This window comes from Solanum dulcamara, chromosome 5, assembly GCF_947179165.1.
Source record: "Solanum dulcamara chromosome 5, daSolDulc1.2, whole genome shotgun sequence".
NCBI lineage: Eukaryota > Viridiplantae > Streptophyta > Magnoliopsida > Solanales > Solanaceae > Solanum > Solanum dulcamara.
The window spans coordinates 73,045,317-73,070,838 of NC_077241.1; the positions used below are offsets into that span (position 1 = coordinate 73,045,317).

Genomic DNA, 25,522 nt, shown 5'->3' on the forward strand with positions numbered 1-25,522 from the left:
AAATGTTAATATTACAAATATAATGTCATAAAATTATTAAAACATTTGACAAAAAAATAATCTATCAGTTTAACTAAAAAATAAATGGTTTGCAATGTGAAATATCAAGTCAATACGACCAAAACAAATAAAATTGAAAATATGACATAAATTCTAAATCCAAAACAAAAAATTTAACATAAAACTCTTATATCAAATTTTAACACAACGTACATAAATATGATTTAAAAAATTAGAATACTAACAAAATTATACAAATAAAAAAATAGAATAATAAATAAATAAATAATATGAAAATTGCATGAAATCACGTGAAAAAGTAAAGGTTGAGAATGAGAAGAAAATGAAATATAAATAATAAAAAATAAAAAATATTTTTTTAGAAAATATTAGATATAAAAATATAGTCACTTTATATAAATGAGTTAAAACCTATAATGACAATATAACACTCTTTGTAGATGTGTATAAGCGAATCTCTGCTGAAACAATGTCTAGAAGCAACTCGACATTGTTAAAAGCAAATTGGATGCTCAAGGAGAGAATAGAGCAAACTATTTTCACAAATCCTGAGAGCGCAATACTCCAACCTCGGTGACTATAGGAAGACTAATGACAAACAAATGATACCATAATGCTGGGGATTTACTTTTAACAAGCTAAAATTGACTTCAAATATAAGTACAAACGTCATCTCAAGTAGTTAGATTAGTCACAGATTCAACATAGAACTAGCACTATTATAGCAGGAGTCATCAGCGAGAGCTACTTTTCATGTATTATATCAAGAACCTTATTCTGTCAACCAGTCTCTGATTATCAATCTTCCAACTGTGAGATGACGCTTGCAAAGACCCGGTAACCTTGACACATGTCAGACAGTAGACAATATTCATTCTTTGCATGGTATGTAGCCATTAAGCCTGCATTTCATTATTATCAAAAAGTTCACATTGGAACAAAAATTTATTAGACTCAATTAATAACAAGAAAGAAGAATCAGACAATATTAACAAGGAAATGAATTACAATCTATGAAGGGTCTTAGCTATAGGCTGAACAGAGCTCTACGAATGAGTTGGAGCAGGGGTTTTGTAGTTGGAAATGATGTGCAGGGTACACACATACTCATGCTAGTGATACCTCGATTCTATGAGCTAAAGATACCTTGGTTCTTTGTGATGAAGTTCAGAACACATAAGGCACTGGAGGGTGATTTTTGAAGCTATATCTAGTCTATAAAAATACGGTAAAAAGTCATATCTTCCCAATCAATAATATTCTGGATGTACAAGGGAGCTTGCCAAGCATATATATATTTGGAATATCCATCAGCAGCTGAATCTAAATCTGAAGGGATATGAAAGAGATGGTGTTAATTTTAAGAAGCTCTCCAGGTGGGAAAACGACTTCTGGTAATTTCTCTTTTGAGGAAAGGGAAACTTTGATTAAGAATAGGCCCTGCATCATCAATTCAGGATATCCTTATATCCAACGCTAAAAAAGGTGAAGAGAAAGGTCAAACCAGACCAAAGGGAAAACGAATGTGGTAAAATGCATCCGTATCCTGCGTAGAGTTAGGCATGCAGTTCAATCAATATTTGCAACCATTGCTAATTTACTCCTCAAGCTTGTCAGCACCAACTACTTGGAAGTTTGAAACTGTGCTTCCAAACAGAAAAAGTCAGAAGGATTGGTCACACAAGCTTGCGTCCAAGTTGATAATTGCGAGTAACGTTTTCATTGTATACCAGGAAACTTACCCAGTCCTGATAGTATTTGTCTTATTCATTCAGAAAATCACTAAATTTCCGTCTAACAAAGGGAAAGAGAATGATGAAAATACAAAAACGGAAATTGTACCGTAGCCAGAAGTTTGAACATCAAAACCCTCGTCCTGCAACAAATAATGAATAAGATATTGCAAATTCGAGTTTTGAGAGCCCAAACAAGTAAATTAGAAAGAAGTTACGCACCTGCAGATCTCTTATCAATGGCAAAGTACCGGTTATAGAATATGGTTTTACATGCCCAACTTCCTCTTTGGTAGCTTTGCATAGTACATGAAACCCCCGAGAATTGAGATCACAAGCAACTCCAGAAGAAGCTTCGTCGAAACTTATAGTGATTCTGGTGGGGATTAAAGTGGAACATTAATTATTAATGAATAGTTAGAAGAAAAAAAAAAGGTAAGATGAACTACGGAAGAAATTTATGGAAAATTCCAAGTAATCGTATGATTTCTCATCTTTCCAAAGAGGACTATAGCATACCTGCCCCTTAGGTTCTCATCCGGCAGAACATATTTTGAAACTGGACCTCGACAATCAAGTTTTTCAATGTTGGCATTCAAATCATCAACATATTCTTGTAATTTCTTCATAGCATCTGATACACTGAACAAGGATGCATTGTTAGAATCCTACTATTTTCAAGAGATTCAGCTGTTTTGAAACAGAAGCTCAATTTTTTTTGATTTTGCAGAGATTGAAAAAAGCCACATCTTCCTCATAAAAAAAGAGGAACTGATGTGCAATAACGTATGAGACCACTATGATACTTCCTATTAAATTTATCATCTTTATGAAGAACAGAAAAGGAATAATATAGATCAAAACACATACCTGTAAAATGGAGTCAACCTGCAAAGAAACAGATATGATTAGATATCATCATTTGATGAAAGATCTCAAGGAGTCTTTGAAGAAGATACTTACCTAACATCTCCAGAAACCGTGCACTCACCAGGAATTTGGTTGATTCCACCCCCAGGATCTGCATGAGCAAATAATTTTAGCACATAAAAACAACTGGAGAAGATAAGCTCAAAATTTTCAAATTCATCTTACAAAGACTTGACAACTTACAAAACCACTGAGTTGGTTTCATGGTCGATGGTGTAGCAAATTCATAGACTTGTTCTTTAGGATGGGCAGGGAAATCTCTATAGAAGCGGGACTGAATTTCTTTGAGTGCTTCCATAGCAAGCTCCAGAGGATTGATAGCCTAACCATTTGCCATAAAGGTCGAACAAAGTTACAAACACATTGGAGTATTAAAAGGCTTCTACAAAGAGAAAAGGTATCAATGTTTACTGTATTCCAGAACATAAAGTTGTATTGAAACAAATGGTTTCGCGAGTAAAGTAGATAGGCTAGAGAGAGAAGAGTAGCTCTCCCTTCTCTCTAGTTCAAACTCAACCGAAGAGCCTCTATTTTTGGTCAATTATTCAACTCTAGTGATTGAGTAAATAATACTTAGTCGCTGCATTAATGGATAGCAGAATTTATTTTCATTGCAGGTTACAAGTCTTATGACATCACAGAGAGCCAGTCCAAGTCAGAATTCAGAAAGTTGGTATGAGCAGGTGGAGCACGGGTATAAACTCAATTAGCAGATTGAATATTACCAGAAACTTGATTCTCTGGTTTTGTCAATTACTCCACTTGGCTTCCGTAGGCCATGGCAACATACTCAGAAAATGGAAGTTCAAGGAACAAGCATACGTATATTTCTGCTCCTAAAAGTTTAACAAATATAGGAGCTTCCTTAATTTTGTGGCATTACAAGGGTCTAGATGATCATCCCTCTTACTTCAAGAAAATGATAGCAGATGGGATGACCTAGCCAACAAAACTGAAAAATTCATGGATTACAAGCTAATCACTTCCATCAGAGCCTGATTTCCCAAATTGTAGAGCACATATGCTGATGCTGTAAGTGGCTATGTACAGGAGGACAACATAACAAAAATCAGAGAATCATTGATCCATGAGAGGGAGGACCTTCTGGGAAGATGCATTGGAGGTAGATTTGATGGTGAGGATAACATAGGTACCAACCAGTTCAGATGTGAGCAGACGGATACATAACAATTGGTACTCTCCAACAGGGATTCAAGTTTATGGAAGGAGTGGATGTCAATTTCTATTTCTTCCGGAACAGTGTTGTGAAAGGCGATCATCTCGTTGCCAATGGCGAGAGGCGAGGCGACCCTTCATCGCCTATTAGCTTTGTGGCAAGGCAATCTTCAAAAGGCGACGGCATGGCGACAATGGTTTTCTTTCCAAATTCGCACAGTTGCACTCTTAGACTGTGACTGCAACTCCAACCAGTCGACTCGACTATACTTGTCCGGCGACCAACCAGACTTTTCTGGCGACTCCAAATTCCAACCAATACGTATTTTTTCTTCTAATTTCTTCTACCTTTGATCCTTTCTTCTTCTTCAGACTTCAGACTTATTTCTACCTCTGTTTATTTCTCACTGTTTTGACTTTTATTCTGTTCTTTTCTCATTCAAGTTCTAGACTTTTAGTATGTACTATCTATTTTCAGTTTTTGAATTGAAATATTTGCCAATATGTTATTGCTATTGAGATTTTGATTATTTATATATGCAATTAAATGTTTTAATTTTTTTGTACTAATTGGCGCCGCACTTCAAAAAGGTGAGCGCCTTGCCGCTCGCCTCACCACAAGCCCTTGTCGCCTTTCGCCGTCCAAAACAATGTTTCAGAAAGAGAAGCTGATCACTTCTATAGGAAATGGGGAAAAACTCATTCGAAACTCAAGTTTTAGACATCTGGGTGTGCTCCGGTAGAATTTGAACCTGAATGGGTGTAGAAGGCCTTTTCTTATTGGTGGATTAGAGTACACGGACTTCCACTCCATTTATCTTCAAATGATATTATGAAGGCAAGTGGGGACATATGGAGAGGATGGCTAGAAACAACAAAGTCCGATGGGCCCGAATCAGAGTGAGAGAATGCAAAAATTATTCACTCAATTCCTTTTTTGGGACTTCAAAAGTTGATTTGAATGCAAAAACTAAATGTGGGGGAGCAATTGTTAAAGAAAGGTGAAAACGCGATTGTTGAGCTTATTGTTTTCTACAGAATGTTGTCAAGTGAGTTAAAGAACAAAATTGTTGTCTTGAGGTCTGAAAAACAAGAGAAAAGCAGCAAAGAAAAAGTTGACACACACATTTTGAAATCAAACACGGAAAATTGTGAAAAGGGTTAGAGAAAGGTTGTTGTGCTTAAGCGTTAAAGTACTTGAGTCACTCTTATCTATATGTATCTCTAAGCCAACATTACAACCTTAAAAAATTCCTACATGATTCTCATTTAAAGACTTCTACATTAGTGGAGAGCCACATTATATATAAGCTTATAAAACATTTCAGCAACATGAGGTACTTCTTATTTGAGAATGAGTATATTTTCTTTCGACACCTTTCTTTGTTATATATACATACAATATATATATATATATGCGCGCACGCGCGCGCGTGCACACACATAAAAAAATTGTGGGCATCTCTCTTCATGTGAGACAAACTTGGGATAAGAAAACATTGTGATTTCAGTTTTTAATAGGTGAACATGAGTACATTTAGAGGGTGTTTAGATTTGTGGGTTGTCTTAGTTGATTCTTGTTTACTTAAAGTTGCATAATTTTGATTAAAGTGTTCCTCTAGTATGTTTTTTGTTTCCTTTGCTCGAGAACAAGCAAATATTTAAGTGTTGGAGAATTTGATGCATATAAAGTATTCATAATAATTAATAATATAATGTTTTCATATAAATCAATGCTCAAATACCACATTTTCTAATAAAACTTCCTGGAAAATTGTAAGAGAAGACAAAAAGAAGGAAAAGTAGAGAGAATAATGAAGTGAATCAATAAAAGAAGGAAAAACCAGATGCGTCGGAGGAAAGCCTTTATGCATCTAGCTTCTACCCCACAGATTCTTCTAAAAGAACAAGAGCCTGATGCATCTAACCTTCTATTCCCTGATGCATCTAGGAGAACAAGAGCCTGGTGGATCTACGCATTTACCCACAAATGCATTTGGGCAGTTACCAACGAATGCATTTGGACTTTCAGTTCTATAAATAGGGTAGTATGTCGGGCAGAATAATCATAAAAACTCTGAATCTTCAGTCAACATTCTTTTAAGGAAAAACATTCCTCTAATTAATTAGTACTTCAAAATGGTGGATTGCTATTCATAACAGTGGAGATAAAAGGAGCTGATGAAATTAATACCAGCATATGCAATAATGTTTCTATTGTTTTTCCAAAAGAAATTTGTAAAAAAGAGAATGCCAGGATTTATCACACAGATACAAGTCAACATAATACTATAATCTTGTGCAAACAAATTCCTGTATGGATAAATACTTTTTCTTTTCCAATTTCATCATCTTTTATACTGCAATGGAATCTCTTGTTAAAACAACAAGATGGGGTATTAAGTTTAAAAATAAGTTCAAAGAGCTTAGATGTCAAGCAGTAGAAAGAAAAAAGAGTACCTTGTGGGGCAGACCACTGTGGAAAAGCTTTCCGGTTACATGAAGTTTCCACGGTATACTGCCACCAGTACCAATGCATGGTTGTTTATCTGCTGTGTCAATCCAGAATCTATGTAGAGGAATAAACTATACAAATAAATTCGCTATGTCTCTGCAATGTAACTTGATACCATAGCATACAGTTACTTACAGAGGGCCTTGCTTTAACTTATCAAGCAATCCATCCTTCACTAATGCATCCACCCCAACCCCAGGGATAGATGAGTTCTCTTCACTGGCTATGAATACAGCAACTACTGTGGATTTCAACTGTGGCTTTGTCTCTCCCAGGTGCTTCATAAGCTCGGAGACAAGAGCCACGTGACCTAAACAATCAGTAGTTCCACGTCCTCGAAGTTTATCACCATCGATGCTCAATGAGAAGGGGTCAAATTCCTGAATACAGAATTGTTTTACCGTTATATGAGAGATCATTATCATTGCCAACTTATAAAGGAACATAATTTACAAAAAAATGTTAAGTCAAGCAAAGGCAATGGTTATCAAGTCATTCAAATTTAAACTAGCCCATTGAATACGCACCCATCAGTCATAGTAATTGAACAGGAGAAGTGTGTCATGTGCTCCACCTACTGAAATTATGGTTACTTTAGAGTAGTACAATCTAAGAGATGATGACATTATACGAATGAAATAAGCTACAAGCAACTGGTCTCAATCAGCATCAACAATGACAGAAATCATTTTCCTGCTCTCAACCACACGCATAAAATCCCCTCCCCGCACCCTCAACTTCCCAAAGCAAATCTGAAGCAATATATGTAATTATGCAGCACAGGCACATTCAAAATGGATCTGGTTGTGAATCTTTTTAATAAACATGTCATGGTGAAATTATTAATGGAGGAAACAGGATAATCTAATTGTTCATCTTTCTAGATGACTTTACATTCCTCATACAACCTAAATTCAAAAATCTCCAACCTCTAAAGGAAACAAATACAAAAGAAAATGGTAACAATAACTAACCATTCATGTAAATTCAATATCACTTTTGTTTTTCTCTTTTCTTGCATCTGGTACAGTTTTAAATTACGTACAAGGATGTAACTTTAGTGTCTGATTAAAAAACTGGGAATGCTGCTAAGAGTATTTGGATTATCTGTGTTGAAATGCAGAAACTGCCATGTCATCTTTCCATCTTCCATGTTCCTTTCCTAAGTTTGACAACTTGAGTTTTTCTTCAAACCTTTCTGTTTCAGCCATCATATTGAAATTCCACGCAGAAAATTTTCTGAGCTATGAAGATCCACATGGTTAGATAAAGGGTCACTCGCTGGCTATTTTACTTAATGAAGATTCACCTTAATGTCTCTGTGCCAAGAAAAGGAAGAGAGTATTATCTAATACCTTTCTCAGCCATTTTGTTAACATCTTACAGTTACAATATTTCAGCTAATTCGTTAAGGGGGAGTCATTACGGAGAAAATTCTCAAACATAATAGCAGTTCAAGTGAAGGGGAGCCTCGGAGTAACTGGCAAAGTTGCTGCCATATGACCAGGAGGTCACGGGTTCAAGCCTTGGAAACAGCCTCTGGCAGAAATGCAAGGTAAGACTACGTACAATAGACCCTTGTGGTCAGGCCCTTCCCCGGACCCCGCGCATAGTGGGAGCTTTAGTGCACCCGGCTGACCTTTTAATAGCAGTTCAAGATGCAAATCTGTGAATTAATTATCCTAACTTGTCACTTACTCTGAATAGTACAATGAAAATATTGAGCTCACTTAAGTCTTTACTACATTTCTAACTTGTGATGGCAACACTTTAGCACTCAAATGGCAATCATATGGAATGCGGTTGCTGGAGAGGCACAATAAAGCAACATATGATTAGAACAACACTCATGAAGATTACCCTGAAGATGTATAGTTCCAGACTGCAAAATCATCATGCTAAAAAGAGCGAGCTCCAGCTAAAATTTATTTGTGGGATGAAAATCATGGGAGACCGTACGTAAACTACAACAAAAACAAAAAATAGGTGATTTTTCCCCATCTACACAAGCCTTGATGGGCCAAGTTACACGACACTTGTGTACGTGGGAGATAGCAAGCACCTAGTAGAATAGATGAGGTGTGGGAAAGCTGGTCCAGACACCAAAGATATTTTGAAAAACAATGTAATAGACAGAAAGAGATGTGTGGCAGAACAAATGCCGTACATGCACAATATAAAGCCCCTCCACACCAATATTGTCTTTATATCATATGGACAACCTATAGTCTTGATGCATTGCCTGTTTCATTTTTTTATATAAATTCAAATAATTAGCCAAAAAGGTTTAAAAAAATAAAGACTATCTCCCTCACAAAAGAGAGAGAGACTTCCAAAATGATTCACACTATTACACTAATAATATTATTTATTTATACAATTTTCAAAAAATTTAATTAATTTAACTGCTCAAATTTTGAACTTTGATGTTATGTCAATCTACTCTTCAGCCAAAATTCTAATACTTTCTTCCACCACTATATACATAAGCCAAATCAACATCTATAAACTTTAAAACCATAAGCAAAAAAAGCAACCAACTTTACACAATACAATAAAAAGGGGTAGCAAAATTTGTATTTACATACCCAATCATCAGGATTGGCAGTGACAACATCCATATGCATTCCAACAAAAGACAAGATTTTTCCGGGCTGAGTACCAGGATACTCCACAATTAGGTTACCCCTATTAGGCTTGTAAGTAACATGATTGATAACCAGTGGTCCGCCGCCTGTGGTGGTGCTATATGGAAGTAGGGTATCAAGAACGTGATTCACAATCCTGTCTTCCTCCGGGATAAGCTCCGGCGGGTTGTTCTGTACATATTTGGACTCCCCGATCAGTTTCCCCAAAAGGCTTACGAATGAATCTTTGTTTAGATCGCCCAAAATCTGCTTTACAGAAGCTGAAGTAGCCATTGTAGCAATAAGCTGATGCCTTTTTTCCGGAGCAGAGCAAACCTAGGGACGAATTTTGACAAGTTTGAGGTTTTAACAACTGTTCGCTTCAGATTACAGCACATTTTAAACTTGGATTATACCTTTTTAAAATTTTAATTATGTCTGCAAATTGAAAGTTATTTTCAATAACATTGTTTCAATTGACTTATTTGAAGTGTTTTTAAGCTAAAATAGTTTTTAAAATATTTTTAAAGTGTTTGGATAAATTAAAAAGATGATTATAAGCATTTGATTTTAAATTAAAATGTTAAAAATAAGTCAATCCAAACAGGATCTAAATCGTGTTTATATATTTCTTTTACAAAATATGAGTAAGACCTTATTTGTTTTCATTTAAGATTAAGAGAAATGAATATAAATGCATATTTGAATACTAATATTGACATTACAACAACAACAACAACAAGCCCAGTATAGTTTCATCATGTGAGGTCTGGGGAGGGTAGAGTGTACGCAAACCTAACTCCCACTTTAAAAGGTAGGGCGGCTGTTTCCGAAAGACCCTCGGCTTAAGAAAGAAGAACAAGAGAGGAGAAACAAGGAAAACAAGACATAGGTTTAAAAATCTGAATATTAAGATGTTGCATTAATATTTGAATATTAAATAGTTAATACTATTTATTTTCTTAGCATCTGAATGTATAAAATCGTCTTTGTTTAACATACATACATATATATTCAAATAAAATACTAAATTGATCTAATATTATATCATAATGGTGATGCCTAATAATTGTGTGCCAATTTATGATGATATTTAACTAATAATGATGGTTATGAGTAGTATCTTATGGTATAGTGGTCGGTAATCGTGGTTGTTGTTGGTGGCGACTAATAACTAGTAGTGAAATTATACTAACAGCTAATGTCAATGGTGAATAATGGTGGCGATTAACAATATATAATATTGACTAATGATGATAATTATCAATAGTAGATGCGAAGCCAAAATTATGAGTTGGGGGTATGATCAACTACTCCCCTAACTTGTATTTTGATTCTCAGACATTGGCTCTGCTGAAATAATGTCTAGAAACTACTCGACATTGTTAGAAGCAAATTGGATGTCAAGGACAAAATAGAGCAACTATTTCCCAAATCATAAGCGCACAATACTCCCACCTCGGCGGCTATAAGAAGACTAATGACAAATAAATGATCCTTGTAATGCTGGAAATTTACTTTTAACAAGCTAAAATTGACTTCAAATATAAGTAAAAACGTCATCTCAAGTACATTGATTACAGATTCAACATAGAACCAGCATTATTATAGAGTGCATTGTTAGGTTTTAAATGTGTGAATACAAAATGAAAGGTTGTGACCATTCTGAAAGGTTGTGACTTTTTCAAAGGGTTGTGACCGTTCCAAAAGTTTGTGTGACTTTTTCAAAAAAAAGTTGTGACTTTTTTGAAGAGTTGCGACTTTTCCGAAAGGTTGTGACTTCTGTGAAGGGTTGTGATTTTTCCGATAAGCCACAATAAACACATGTTCACACTATCCTTTGTTGTCTATAAATAGAGGATTTTCCTCTCATTTTTAAACATCGAATTTTTCCCTCTTCTGCATATATATTTTCTTACAAATAAAGTTGAGTCTTTGTGTGAATATGTTGTTGGCTTTTAAGTTTGCTGAAATTATTGAAATTTGAGGTACCGCTACTTCTTTAATAGTTTATCCGTTTTATTTTGGGAGGAAATAATCTATAACCTCGGATACAGTGAGGGGATTAAATCCTTAAGGACACACAATGAATTCTGTGGACTTGGATACTGTTTTTTATTTTCATCTTTATTGTTTATGGTTTGCTAACTTTGATACAGGAATAACAAGCTTAAGAAATTTAATATTTTTTTTTTGGTATCTGAGATTTTTGGATAGGGGTACGAAAGATCTTAGAAGTCATTGTCATGCTATTTATATGATTCTTCTATGTCTAAGTAAGTATATTATGAAGGAATCTTAGACTTGATACTACAAAGTAGTATTTTTTGCTTTACTATAACCTTGATCAAATTAAAGATGATTAAGTTAAATAATGTGTTATTGTCTTAATAGTTTTCACAAATTATTTTCAAAGGTTTATTATATGTTGTGATAAAATTGAGAAATACTTTAATGTGTATTACATCCAATATTAAAGGCATATTTCAAGAATCTTAATCCAAGAACGTAGATGGCACGACATTTTTTTTTCAGAAAAGAAAAGGAAAAGAAATGTTTAATATTCGATTTGAAGAATATAAAAACTTCATCGAATATTAAATTTGTTTCAGAAAAGAAAACATTATTTGGTCTGACTATGTGGAAGCTCCATAGAATTTATCATTCATAGATTTGAAGTCAGTCCAACAAACTTGGTAATGAAGGAATTTTTTTTAAAAGAAAATCATATCCTTATGATTTTCTAATTCTGTTTTGGAGACTAAAATTTGTGTAGTTTTCTACTCTGTGTGGAATTTGATTGTGTCTGATGTTTGAAAATCAGAGTGTGCATTTGGTTTGAAGAATATAAAAACTTCATCAATTTATTAAACACTGTGTTTAAATGAATATTCCAACTTGAAGAATATAAAAACTTCGTCAAGAATATCAAGGGTAAATGATTTGAAGAATATAAAAACTTCATCGTTAACTAGAAACGGTATTTTATTTTTGATTTATGGAGATTAAAACCTCTTGATTTTCTGTTCTGTCTGAATTTGAAATTGATTTGAAGTCATAAAAAGTTCATCTAAGTGGTTTGTCTAATTGTGACAGAAAGAAAAAAAATACTAATGGCATAAAATTAATGATTTTGTGCTTGCAATGAATGCCTCTATGAATTAAACTTTAATAATATGTAAAGATTGTTAGAGAAAATGGAAGCACTACAATTCTTTTGTAGAATATTATCTTTAAAAGAGGTTTATGCTGCCAATATATATTTTGATGGTATACATTTGAAAGCATGAGAATATAAATATGTGGAAAAATTATTTTCAAATACTTAAAAAATATTTTTGAGATCATATTTAAAATGTGGGGTTCTTTGCTTGTGATAAACATAAAATTAGACTTGGTGTCTAATTTAAATATGGAAGCACGAGATATGAATTCAATAACATTCTTGTATAATGTTAGACCCACAAAATTCTTGGAGTATATTTTGGTCGTTGAGTTTCTCTTATACTAGTATATAATATGATATGACTAGTATGAAACTACCAAATTAAATATATATACTTGTTCAAAAGAGTTATGTTCTCTTATAAAAAAGTGTCACTTAAAATGTTGTGATCTTTCATTAAAATACATGTCTATTAAAAATATAATTATTTGTATAGCCATGAATGTGGGATTTCACTGGGTTGTTGTTGTTGTTGTTGTTGTTGTTGTTGTTGTTGTTGTATAGCCATGAATATTGGTTAAAAAAAAACCACCTGTCATGTTTTCTATTATAAAGAAGCATTTGGTTCATATGTTCTTACTGGACCCAGTGAGACTATGTTCATGGGTAATTCTACAACAACCAAAATTGAAGGATATGGAAAGGTCCTCTGGAAAAGGACATATAACAAGGTATTGACTTTAAACAATATTTGTATTTGACAAAGTTGTAATAAGTAAGAACAAAATATTTGTAGGAAAATATTAACCTCACAGAGGGTCTTTTCAAACTCAATATTGTTGGTCCTTCTTACTTTTTTGTATCAAATTATTTATGGCATGAACGTTTGGGACATGTCAATTACAAAACCTTGTGAGAACTGATCAACATAGAAGTTTTACCTAATTTTGAGTGCAATAAATCAAAATGTCAAGTTTGTGTTGAATCTAAGTATGCTAAGCATTCTTATAAATCTATTGAAAGGAATGATCCCTTTGAGTTGATTCACATTGACATTAGTGATATGAAGTCAATACCATCTCGTGGTGGGAAAAAAATATTTCATAACTTTTATTGATGATTTCACTATTGTTATGCCTATTTGCTGAATGGTAATAATGAAACAATAAAAGTATTTAGGCAATATAAAACTGAATCAGTTGGGTAAAAAGATAAAAAAGATAAGAAGTGAAGAGTTGGAGAGTATGAATCTCTTTTTGCAGAAATATGTTTGGAAAATGGAATCATCCATCAAACTACTGCCCCTTACTCACCTCAATCTAATGGAATTATAGAAAGGAAAAATCGAACTTTAAAGAAAATGATGAATGTCTTACTTATAAGTTTAGGTTTTACCACAAAATTTGTGGGGAAGTCATCCTCACAGCAAAACACAGTTTATTCCATATGAGAAATGAAAAGGAAGAAAGCCCAACTTTAAATATTTTAAAGTGTGGGGGTGTCTAAGTTCCTATACATAAAAGGGTCACAATAGGACCTAAGACTGTAGATTATGTTTTCATTAGTTATGCTACAAACTGTAAAACATGTCGATTTTTGGTTCGTAAGTCCAAACATCCGAATATTCATGACAATACGGAAATTAAATCAGATAACATTGAGTTCTTTGAACATATCTATCCGTATAAAACTAGACTTGAATTATCTAGTGAAGGGCCTAAACGACCTCGAAAAGAACCAAAGGAGAATGTACCTAATAAAGAGATTCCAAGGCCTAGTAAACGTCAAAGGACATCTACTTCATTTGGATATGATTTTAAAACATTTCTTCTTGAACATGAGCCTCAAATATTCAAAGAAGCTATGTCCACTACAGACTTATCCTTTTGGAAAGAGGCAATCAGTAGTGAGATTTGTTCAATATTGAGCAACCATACTAAGGAGTTGGTTGATCTTCCTCCAGAAAATAAAACTTTGTATTCAAAATGGATCTTCAAAAGGAAAATGAAAGTTGATGGAACTATTGATAATTATAAAGCAAGACTTATTGTCAAAGGCTTTAGACAAAAAGAAGGTCTTGATTTTGTCAACATATACCCGACAGTAATTAGGATTACATCCATTCAGATGTTAATTGCATTAGCTGTGGTATATGACCTTTAAATTCATCAAATGAATGTGAAAATAACTTTCTTATATGAAAAATTGGAGGAAGAAATTTACATGGAATAACTCGAGGGTTTTGTGGTTTCTGGTAAAGAAACGAAAGTGTGCAAACTTGTTAAGTCACTTTATGGACTAAAACAAGCACCCAAACAATTGCATGCAAAGTTTGACCAAACCATGTTGGCGAATGGATTTAAGATTAATGAGTGTGATAAATGTGTTTACATTAAAGACACTCCAAACAAAGTTTTCATTGTTTGTTTATATGTGGATGATATGCTAATAATGAGTAACAACATTGCAAACATAAATGCGACTAAGCGTACGCTTTTTAGTAAGTTTGATATGAAAGATCTAGGAGTTGCCAATTTGATAATGAGAATTAAGATTCACAAAACTCCTCAAGGTCTAGCATTGTCTCAAACTCATTATATCCAAAAGGTACTTGAAAAGTACAAGTACTTAATCTTCAAAAGTGCAAAAACAACAATTGATGTGAACCTTGATCTTGCTAAGAATAAAGGTGAAAGTCAGGCCTAATTGGATTATGTAAGAGTATTGGAAAGTTTGATGTACATCATGATCTGTACATGACCAGGCATAGATTGTGCTATAAGTAAATTGAGTCGATACATAAGTAATCCCAACCAAGATCATTGGATGGCAATGAAATGAGTTTTGGTGTAGTTAAATCATACTCAAAACTATATTTTGCATTATAACAAATATCCAGTAGTACTAAAAGTATATAGTGATGCAAATTAGATCACCGAGTCAAATAAAGTAAAATCCACGAATGGAAATGTATTTACTCTTGGTGGAGGAACAGTCTCTTGAAAATCTTTCAAACAGACATGTATCACTCGCTCTATAATGAAATCTGATCTTATCGCTCTAAATAAGACCGGTGAAGAATCTCAATGGCTCCGAAATTTCTTAAAAGATATTTTTTTTTGTCCCAAGTCTTTGGCACTAGTATGCACTGTGATAGTTAAATTGCAATATGTAGGGCAGAGAGTATGATATATAACGGAAAGTCTCATCATATACGACGAAGACACAATATCGTTAGACAACTACTCTATAGTGGAATTATCACAATTGACTATGTAAAGTCAAAGGATAATGTGTCGGATCCACTTACAAAAGGTCTAACTAAAGAGGGAGTTGGAGAGATCATCAACGAGAATAGGACTATGGCTGAGGATAAATCATCGTGATGGTAACTCTACCTAGAAAATTGGAGATCCCAAGATCTAGGTTCAAGGAAATGAAACAAAGTCATTGATAATGGTTCAACATTGTCAAAATAATTTCTAATGATCCATTCTCATGATGAGACAATGTTCAGTAACAAGGATAAGGTATTAAGACTTTTTAATGATTTTTAAGTTTGATACGGGGTATATCAAATGGTGTATTACGGGATAACACATTTAGAAATCACCTATGTAAGTGTGAAGTGTAAGACGCTTCAAAGATAATCCAGTAAGGCCAGTTCTCTACGCTCTTATGAACCAAGAAATGTTCATGGCTAAAACGAATAAAATAATGAGAACCAAAACCAGTTAAAGGGTTGATTGTGTGACTTATGTTGTCTAGGTATACACCAAAGCTCGATGGTTCAAAAATATCAAATCTATCGATTGACCAAGTATATCCGATATATGTTCACTACGAAAAGTTCGAAAGGAAACCTACTTATCCAGATGCAATTAATTCTTACTTACAAATCACACAGTTTTTCATGCATATGTTTTAACAATAGCCATTCCCTATTCATGTGGGGGATTGTTGGGTTTTAAATGTGTGAATAGGAAATGAAAGGTTGTGACCTTTACAAAAGGTTGTGCCTTTTCTAAAGAGTTGTGACCGTTCCGAAAGGTTGTAACTTTTCAAAAGGTTGTAACTTTTCCAAAAGGTTGTGACCGTTCCAAAAGGTTGTGACTTTCTAAAGGTTGTGAATTTTTCAAAAAAAGTTGTGACTTTTTTGAAGAGTTGCGACTTTTTTGAAGAGTTGCGACTTTTCTAAAAGGTTGTGACTTTTGTGAAGGATTGTGATTTTTTCGATAAGCCACAATAAGCACCTGTTCACACTACCCTTTGTTATCTATAAATAGAAGATTTTTCTCTCATTTTTAAACATCTAATTTCTCCCTCTTCTACATATATATTTTTCTTACAAACAAAGTTCAGTTTTTGTGTGAATTTGTTGTTGACTTTTGAGTTCGCTGAAATTATTGAAGTTTGAGGTACCGCTACTTCATTAATAGTTTATCCATTTTATTTTAGAAGGAAATAATCCATAACCTCGGGTACAGTAAGAAGATTAAATTTCTTAAGGACACACAATGAATTGTGTGGACTCGGATAATGTTTTTTATTTTCATCTTTATTGTTTCTAGTTTGCTAACTTTGATATAAGAATAACATGCATAAATTACAGATTCAACATAGAACCATCATTATTATAGAGTATTTAGATTACAGATTCAACATAGAACCAGCATTATTATAGAGTGCATAAATTACAGATTCAACATAGAACCATCATTATTATAGAGTACTTAGATTACAGATTCAACATAGAACCAACATTATTATAGAGTGCATAAATTACAGATTCAACATAGAACCATCATTATTATAGAGTACTTAGATTACAGATTCAACATAGAACCAGCATTATTATAGCAGGAGTCATCCGAAAGAGATGTAATTTTCATGGATTACAACATCAAAATCCTTATTCTGTCGACCACTCTGAATTGTGATGTAAACAAACCTCATATCAACCTTCCAACTGTGCGATGATGCTTGCAAAGACCAGGTAACCTTGGCCCATGTCAGACAGTAGACAATGTTCATTATTTGCATGGTATGTAGCCATTATGCCTGCATTTCATTATTATCAAAAAGTACATCACATTGGAACAAAAGTTTATTAGACTCAATTAATAACAAGAAAGAAGAATCAGACAATATTAACAAAGAAATGAATTACACAGAACAATTTTAAGCAAATGCAATTGTGTCAAAGTAAGAGAAATTGTACCGTAGCCAGTAGTTTGAACATCATAACCCTTATCCTGTCAACAAATAATTAATGAATAAGCTACTGCAAATTCGAGTTTGTAGAAGACCAAACAAGTAGATTTGAAAGAAGTTAACACACCTGCAGATCTCTTACCAATGGCAAAGAACCGGTTATAGAATATGGTTTTAAATACCCAACTACCTCTTTTGTAGCTTTGGCTAGTACACGATACCCCAGAGAATTGAGATCACAAGCAATGCCAGACGAAGTTTGGTCGAAACTTATATCCAATCTGGTGGGGATTAAAGTGGAACATTAATTACTAATGAAAAGTTAGAAGAAAAAAATAACTAATTACTTGAGCTCTAGCTTTTATGAAAAAAATCGTATAGCATACCTGCCCCTTAGGTTCTCATTTGGGAGAACATATTTTGAAACAGGGCCTCGAGTATCAAGTTTTTCAATGTTGGCATTTAAGTAATCAACATATTCTTGTAATTTCTTCATACAATCTGATACACTGTACAAGGATGCATTGTTAGAATTTCTACTGTTTTCAAGAGATTCAGCTGAAAGGAATAATAGATACCTGTAAAATGGAGTCAACCTGCAATAAAACAGAGATGTGATTAGATATCATGATTTGATGAAAGATGTCAAGGATAGGAAGAAACTTACCTAACATCTCCAGCAATAGTGCACTCACCAGGAATTTGGTTGATTCCACCCCCAGGATCTGCGTGAGCAAATAATTTAACAACTGGAGTAACGCTCAAAATTCATCCTACCAAGATTTGAAAACAAACTTACAAGACCACTGAGTTGGTTTCATGGTCGATGGTGTCTCGAATTTATACACTTTTTCTTTAGGATGGGGAGGGAAATCTTTATAGAAGCGAGTCTGAATTTCTCTCAGTGCTTCCATACCAAGCTCCAGAGCATTGATAGCCTAACCATTTGCCATAAATGGAGTTGGAGTACAAAGTTACAAACACACTCCACTATTAATTAAAAGGTAAAATTTGAAACTACCAATATCATGCAAGAATATTTGTTTACATTCCAAATCATACCTACACGAAAGGTTTCAACTCTACAGTTGTAATGATAATTTTCAAAGACCAACGTATCAATGATCTCAATTCATACAGTTTAAAAAATCTTGTACGCTCGACTTTTGACCCAAACTCACTCATTTGTCACTCCAATCTAGAACTTGCATGGTTTGAAGCAAAACCATAGGAAGATTTTTTAGTAATGAAAATAAGCCTTCCTTGTTATACTGGCCTTGATGATTTTTTATCTAAGTTAGACATGCTGAGCCTAAATAAATTCTCTATTATTTTGCTGGTAGCCAAGCTTTAACCCTTAGGAGCCGTTTGGTGGGAAGGATGACATCAAATAATTATGAGATTAAATTATGGTGCCACTTAATTTGTTGTTTGGTTGGCAAGTTCGGAATAACTTATCATGAGATTAACAATTAGTGACGGGATAAGTTATTCCTCCCCTTGAGTGGTTCCTGTATAAAATAGGTAAAAAGACAAACATATTTCTTTAAACTCTTTTTATACCTCACTTTTCACATTCATGTATATTCACATTATTTTCAATACCGTGTATAATATCATCCACAACCTTACTACTTTTTTTTTTAATGATAATTCATATTTTTCTATTAAAAAAATTACACTATATAAATATAATTTTTATTTATGAATTTATTTGACTAATTCTTATGTTTATTTATATTTTGATTTTTCTACTACTAAATTATATTTTTAATTATATATTCTTTTAGTCACTTGAAAGCTTGTATTTTATATATCAATTAAAATGAAAACTTTATATTTTTTTACCATTTAAGAGTGATATGTGTTTAAATAAAGTGATATAAATATTAAATCCTCCTTTACTTTAACAAACTTAAGATGAAAGTTCTATTTTTAAGTTAAATAAGATGAAAGTTTTTTTTAAAAAAATACATATGGTACCATAATGGGAATGCACACACAAAAATATTTTAGCTAAATAAGTTGAAAGTTTAATTTTAAGAATGAATAATTAAAGTTTGGAAAGAAAATATATATAAAAACTAAATAAAATGAAGGGTAACAACTTGTTTATTAAATTTATGCAATACATTATACATATATTATTTTGAATACAACAATCACATTACCGTCAATAAAAAATATTCTCAGCATAATTTATCCTATCATAACTTATCATATTATAACTTATATTCTAACGAAACGACCCCTTAGTCTATTTGTTATCTTGAGGTCTAAAAAAACAAAGGAAAAGCAACATAGAAAATATTGACACGCACATTTTGAAATCAAACAAGGAAAACTGTGAAAGGGTTAGAGAAAGGTTGTGCTTGAGCGTTAAAGTACTTCAAGTCACTTTTATCTATATGTATCTCTAACTCTAAGCCAACATTACAATATTGAAAAAGTCCTACATTATTCCAATTTAAAGACTTGTACGTTTGTGGAGAGCCAGCCACATTATAAATAAGCTTATATATTAAAAGAAAAAGAGTACGTACCTTGTTGGGCAGACCACTGTGGAAAAGCTTTCCGGTTACCTTAAGTTTCCAGGGTATAGTTCCACCAGTACCAATGCATGGTTGTTTATCAGCTGCGTCAATCCAATATCTATATATATAGAGGAAATAAATAAATATATGTCTCTGCAACAAACGAAACTTGATATCATAGCATAGAGTTACTTACAGAGGGCCTTGGTTTAACTTATCAAACCATCCATCCCCCCATAACTCATCCACACCAATCCCAGGGATAGATGAGTTCTCTTCACTGGCTATGAAAATAGCAACCACCGTCGATTTCAACTTTGGCTTTGTCTCTCCCAACCGCTTCATAAGCTCAGTCACAAGAGCCACGTGACCTAAGCAATCAGTAGTTCCACGTCCTCGAAGTTCATCACCATTGATGCTCAATGAAAATGGATCAAATTCCTGATCATACAGCAGCATCGTGTCACTCAAATACCAACATATTATATGAAAAATAGTACTCCCCCGTCTCATTTTAGTTGTTAGGATAAGGTCTTGCACAATCCTTAAGAAAAATTAATAAGGAATGCAATTTGACTAATATAACCCTACTATAAATATTCTTCAATCATTATGAGAATTAATCTCTATTAATACTCCCATATTAGATGGACACTTCTAACTTTACACGGTGATTAAGAAATCATTAATTTATTGGAAGACTTTACCATTTTGCCCTTTGTTTATATCAATGTAATATACATAGAGTAGAGAAATAGCTAGTATTGAGAATTACTTATATTGAAAAGGTCATATTAATTGTATGGGTAAAATAGGAAAAAATTAATTAATTCTATCTTAATTTAGCAAGTGATCAAGTAGTCTTATAATTTTAAAATAACCTTTTTGAAAACTGTAGTAATAAAATAGAATTATAGTAATAACTTTTTTCACATTTCAAAATTACTTAATTACTAAGGGTAGAGTTAAAAAAACGTGACTAATTATTTCTTGATTGTTTAAATTAACAACTAATTTGAATAAACTATTTTTAGTATATCTAATAACTAAAATGGGACGGAGGGAGTACCCTAGTAGAATAATTTACATACCCAAGCATCAGGGTTGGCAGTGACAACATCCATATGCATTCCAACAAAAGACACAACTTTGTCTGACTCAGTACCAGGGTACTCCACAATAAGATTACCCCTTTTAGGCGTATAACTAATATGATTGATGACCAGTGGACCGCCGACGGTGGTGCCATAAGGATTAAGGATATCAAGAACGTGTTTCACAACCCTGTCTTCCTCCGGAATAAGATCCGGCGGGTTGTTCTGTACATATTTGGACTCACCGATCAGTTTCTCCATAAGGGTTACGAATGAATCCTTGTCTAGTTCCCCCAAGATCTGTTTTACATTAGCCATTGTATGCCTGCTAATTCCTCACTACCTTTTCAATCTAGCCACCAATTTTCATATGGGAGTGCAAATATGTTTACCTTGGATATTCTTATAAAGATCCATGTCCATGTCCACGTACACAATATATTATATTGTGTAAAACGTGTTGTATAATGAAAGTACACAATATCTTTTTAATTTGTATATTGTGGTAAAATTTTATGCCTCCGCCATCCATCTTATCATGTGATGGGCAATCATGTTCACAAATAATATATTTTGTGTAAAATGTGTTGTATCATGAAGATACACAATATCTTTTTAATTTGGATGTTTTCGTAGAATTCGCTATCCATCTTTATCATGGAATAGCAATATATTTTGTGTGAAACGTGTTGTACAGTGAATGTATACAATATATTTTTAGCTTGGATATTCTTGTAAAATCCTAGGCTTCCGCCGTCCATCTTGTCATCGTGCAATAGGCAATCATGTCCATAAACAATATATTTTGTGTAAAACGTGTTGTATAATAAATGTATATAATATTTTTTATCTTGGATATTCTTGTAAAATTCATGTCCACACAACAAGAAAATAAAGTATCAAATCAAGATAAAGAGAAAGAACATGATTTTTCTTCGTCATCATCTTCGTAAAAAATTAAAAAATAAATATTTAATTATAAAAGACTCTCTTGAATTATGAATTAGTTTGAACGATCGATATGACTACTTAAAACTTATGGTATTACAGAAAACTCAATATGAGTGGATACACCTTCGATTTCAAGATTTTATAATTATACCTGAGTATAATTGAGTTATTCACGAAGTAAGATCCATATTAAAATTATGTGATAATACTATCACTTATGATGACTTACTTAAATTATTTTTTTTACTTTTAACGCTTGAAAAACCTTTTTTCAAAATTTAATTATCTTTTTATTTTCACTAAGAGGGTGTGATTGGTATGGAGAAAAATATTTTTTAATTTTTTTATATTTGATTGATCAAAAATATTTGAAAAATATTTTTGCTAGCAAGAGCGGACCTATGTGTTAGGATGAGGGTGCACAGCAGCCGGTGCTCGGCTAAACTTTTCTTTATATATATATATATATATGAGTTTTAGTGCCACGGCATCCGGTGTCACTTACTAGCTAATTGCATACGATAAACTAATTTCTTGCAATTTCTCATCAAGTTTTAGTATCATGTATTATTGTTGTTTTTATGGTTACATTAATGAGTGACCAACTTATTCTTATATGAATATATCTTAAGGATCTATTTAAATTTATTTGTTTCAGAAATTTAGTTTTAGTTATTTTTTAAGTTTTCTTCATACCACTCATTTATATTTTTTAAGTAATAATTTTATTAAAATTAATTATTTATATTTATAATTTTAATTTGAGTTATTTATATTTTCAAGGGTCGCCACACATTCCATTGATTATTGTGTCTCCTTTCACATCGTTTTCATAAACCTGTCAAATGGGCCGATTGGCCTCTTAACCGGCACTCTAAGAACGGCCCATTAAGGGTTCGACACGGGGGAGATCGGATCGAGAATCGGCCCAACATAAAAAAAAATGGGTCGGTCCGATCTATATTTGGCCTCGGACCGATAAGACCGCTCTGGTAAGGTGATCGATACCGGCCCAGGACTGGCCTGGTTTAGATTTTTTTTTCTTCCAAAAATTGCAGATTTGGGCCAGATTTCAAAAAGAGCCCCAAATCTGAATTTTTGCCTTTTTTAAAAAACAAACAAACTAATTAATCAAAAAAAAATCTATAAATACCTACAATATTTAATTATTTTTTTCACCAACAATCATCTAATTCTCTCAATTCTCTCTTAAAGTGATCAATCATTTATTATTTTTTGCAATTAACAACATCAAGTGGAAGTTTTCAACTTTCAAGTGTTCAACATTTCATCAATTTTACAACTCTTTGTTTGATTCCGGCAATTTGGTATAATCGTTCATTCTCTTGCTTTTATTTAGTAAATTAATTCTAGTATATTTAAATATTTAATTTTTGTGTTTATAATTTTTATTAGTTTAATTTGCATAATGGATAGATTAAAAAATATAGGTAAAAGTGTTAAAAATTTATGTTCCGGTGGAAGTAGTGGTAGTAAGAAAAAAAGTGTCTCCGATAGTGGTAGTACAAGTAGAAATTATTCTCGTATACCTGAAGCACCACCTAGTCAATTTGGAGAAATAGGTATATGTGCACATGATATGACTGAAAATGAATATCAAGAAACATACGGTATAGAAGAACCAAATGAATTTGAAGTAGAAATAGAACAAGATGATAATGATGATGTGGATGTTACACCAACTAGTTCTGATGTAGATTTAGGTAATGCTCAATCTAGAAATATTAATCTTTCTCCACGAAAAGAAAAAAACTAATTTAGTATGGCATTATTTTGAACACATAGCCGGAACAACTAAAGTTCAATGTAAAGAGTGTCAAAAAAAATCGAGCATAAGACCGTGGGTAATAGAGGTGGAACGGGTCAATTGACTAGACATCTAGACAATGAGCATTCTGGTTGAAAAAAACGAATAGAGGGTGCTACTGGGCCAGTGCAAGGTAGAATAAACCCACAAATTAAAAAATTAACAGGGACGTATAATAAAATGAGGGACCGTGAAGAGATAGCGAAAATAATAGTTGTGGGTTGTCTACCTTTTTCATTTGCTTTTTCTAATGTTTTTATTCATTATATACAATCAATTTATAATCTCATGTTTAACGGTATTCCTAGAAGTACTTGTAGATTAGATATTTTTAGACTTCATGAACAATATGCATATTATTTACGTTGATTATTAACAAATCTTCCATGTAGAGTTTCACTTACTTCTGATCTTGGTTGTGCTATAAATAAAAATGATTATTTAACCATTACTTGTCATTAGATCGATAGTGATTTTATTATGCAAAAACGTATTTTAGTATTTCAATATAATGAAGACCGAAGGCATAATGCACAATCTATTTCTGATTCTATATCAATGGTTGCAAAATATTATGGTCTTGAACACGTTTTATGTATTTCTTTTGATAATGAATCTATCAACACCGCTGCTATTAATTTATTGAAAAATGAGCTTCCTCCCCCCCTCCCCCTCCTTTAAATGATATTTTCATGTTAGATGTGCTTGTCATATATATAATTTAATTGTAAAAAATGGACTTTATTTTTTTGAGCCAACAATTGAAAAAATTATGCACAAAGTTGATTTTATTCAAGGAAATAATAGAAAAGCTAGACTTAAATAATTTAAAAGAAAATGCGAGGAAAATAATCTTAGACCTAGATTAATGCCCGAAGAAATTGAGACTAGGTGGAATTCGACTTATGATTTTTTATAAAGACTTGTAATATTTATAAAACCCCTATAACTACAACTTTTAATCAATATGCATATAAATTTTCCGAAGTCATGTTGGAAGAATCTGATTGGACTAAAATTGATGATGTTGTTTTGTTTTTAGAAAAATTTTATTTGGCTACGCTTGAATTTTTTGGTGCTTATTATCCTAATGTTTCTAATATTTTAGCTTATTTAGCCGAAATTTCTGTATTACTTATGGAATATAAAAGGAAAGATGATTACAAAGAAGTTGTCGCTGGAATGATAGAAAAATTTGAAAGATATTTTTTTCGTATTTCTCCTATTTATTTAATTGGTGCTATGTTAAATCCGTATATGAAATTTAATATTATGTCTTAATGTGTTCGCCTTATATATCCTTCTATAGAAATTGAAAAAGATGAAAATCTTAATATGTTTAAGGCGATGAGTGATACAAATTATTATATTCAAACATTATATAATCATTATATCGATTTACTTGATAATGCTACCCCTAGTCATAATGTTCCTCTATCTCTTCCTTCTGACGAACCATCATCTTCTGAAAGACAGACACGTGGTATGCCTGTCCATAATTTTTTTAATTTATCTATTTGGAATAGAATACAAACTACATCACAACGGAACATAAATCGGGATGAACTTAATTATTATATGAGACAGACTGTAGAGACCTATGATGAAAATTGTGTCACTATACTGAACTGGTGGAAGAACAATCAAAAATAATTTCTAGTGTTATCAATCGTGGCTTGGGATATGCAAAATGTTCCAATGTCAACTGTTGCATCGGAGAGCGCATTTAGTCA

General features: G+C 32.8%; 2 protein-coding genes across 2 annotated transcripts; both read right to left on the bottom strand.

Moving 5' to 3' along the window:
* Nucleotides 1-638: 638 nt before the first annotated feature.
* LOC129889702 (acetylornithine deacetylase-like) lies at nucleotides 639-9,396 on the bottom strand. Its single transcript, XM_055965110.1, has 10 exons — nucleotides 8,964-9,396; nucleotides 6,511-6,755; nucleotides 6,321-6,429; nucleotides 2,868-3,006; nucleotides 2,718-2,775; nucleotides 2,625-2,642; nucleotides 2,274-2,396; nucleotides 1,977-2,130; nucleotides 1,864-1,897; nucleotides 639-923 (listed from the first exon to the last, which is right to left on the bottom strand). The coding sequence occupies exons 1-10, from the start codon at nucleotides 9,294-9,296 to the stop codon at nucleotides 820-822; spliced, it is 1,317 nt and encodes a 438-aa protein (XP_055821085.1). The 5' UTR covers nucleotides 9,297-9,396; the 3' UTR covers nucleotides 639-819.
* Nucleotides 9,397-16,869: 7,473 nt separating this feature from the next.
* On the bottom strand, nucleotides 16,870-21,403 carry LOC129889703 (acetylornithine deacetylase-like). The gene is made up of 10 exons (XM_055965111.1): nucleotides 21,008-21,403; nucleotides 20,113-20,357; nucleotides 19,926-20,034; nucleotides 18,182-18,320; nucleotides 18,050-18,107; nucleotides 17,961-17,978; nucleotides 17,769-17,891; nucleotides 17,510-17,663; nucleotides 17,390-17,423; nucleotides 16,870-17,229 (listed from the first exon to the last, which is right to left on the bottom strand). Exons 1-10 carry the CDS (start codon nucleotides 21,326-21,328, stop codon nucleotides 17,126-17,128), a joined length of 1,305 nt encoding a protein of 434 aa, XP_055821086.1. The 5' UTR covers nucleotides 21,329-21,403; the 3' UTR covers nucleotides 16,870-17,125.
* Between the last annotated feature and the right edge of the window lie 4,119 nt (nucleotides 21,404-25,522).

Bases quoted from the DNA above. Each gene is read 5' to 3' on its own strand.
- LOC129889702 (XM_055965110.1), bottom strand. From the start codon at position 9,296: ATGGCTACTTCAGCTTCTGTAAAGCAGATTTTGGGCGATCTAAACAAA. The intron at 2,131-2,273 runs GTATGCTATAGT...AATCCCCACCAG, and splicing joins GATGAGAACCTAAGGGGCAG to AATCACTATAAGTTTCGACG. The intron at 1,898-1,976 runs GTGCGTAACTTC...TATTTGTTGCAG, and splicing joins CATTGATAAGAGATCTGCAG to GACGAGGGTTTTGATGTTCA.
- LOC129889703 (XM_055965111.1), bottom strand. From the start codon at position 21,328: ATGGCTAATGTAAAACAGATCTTGGGGGAACTAGACAAGGATTCATTC. The intron at 17,664-17,768 runs GTATGCTATACG...AATCCCCACCAG, and splicing joins AATGAGAACCTAAGGGGCAG to ATTGGATATAAGTTTCGACC. The intron at 17,424-17,509 runs GTGTGTTAACTT...ATTTGTTGACAG, and splicing joins CATTGGTAAGAGATCTGCAG to GATAAGGGTTATGATGTTCA.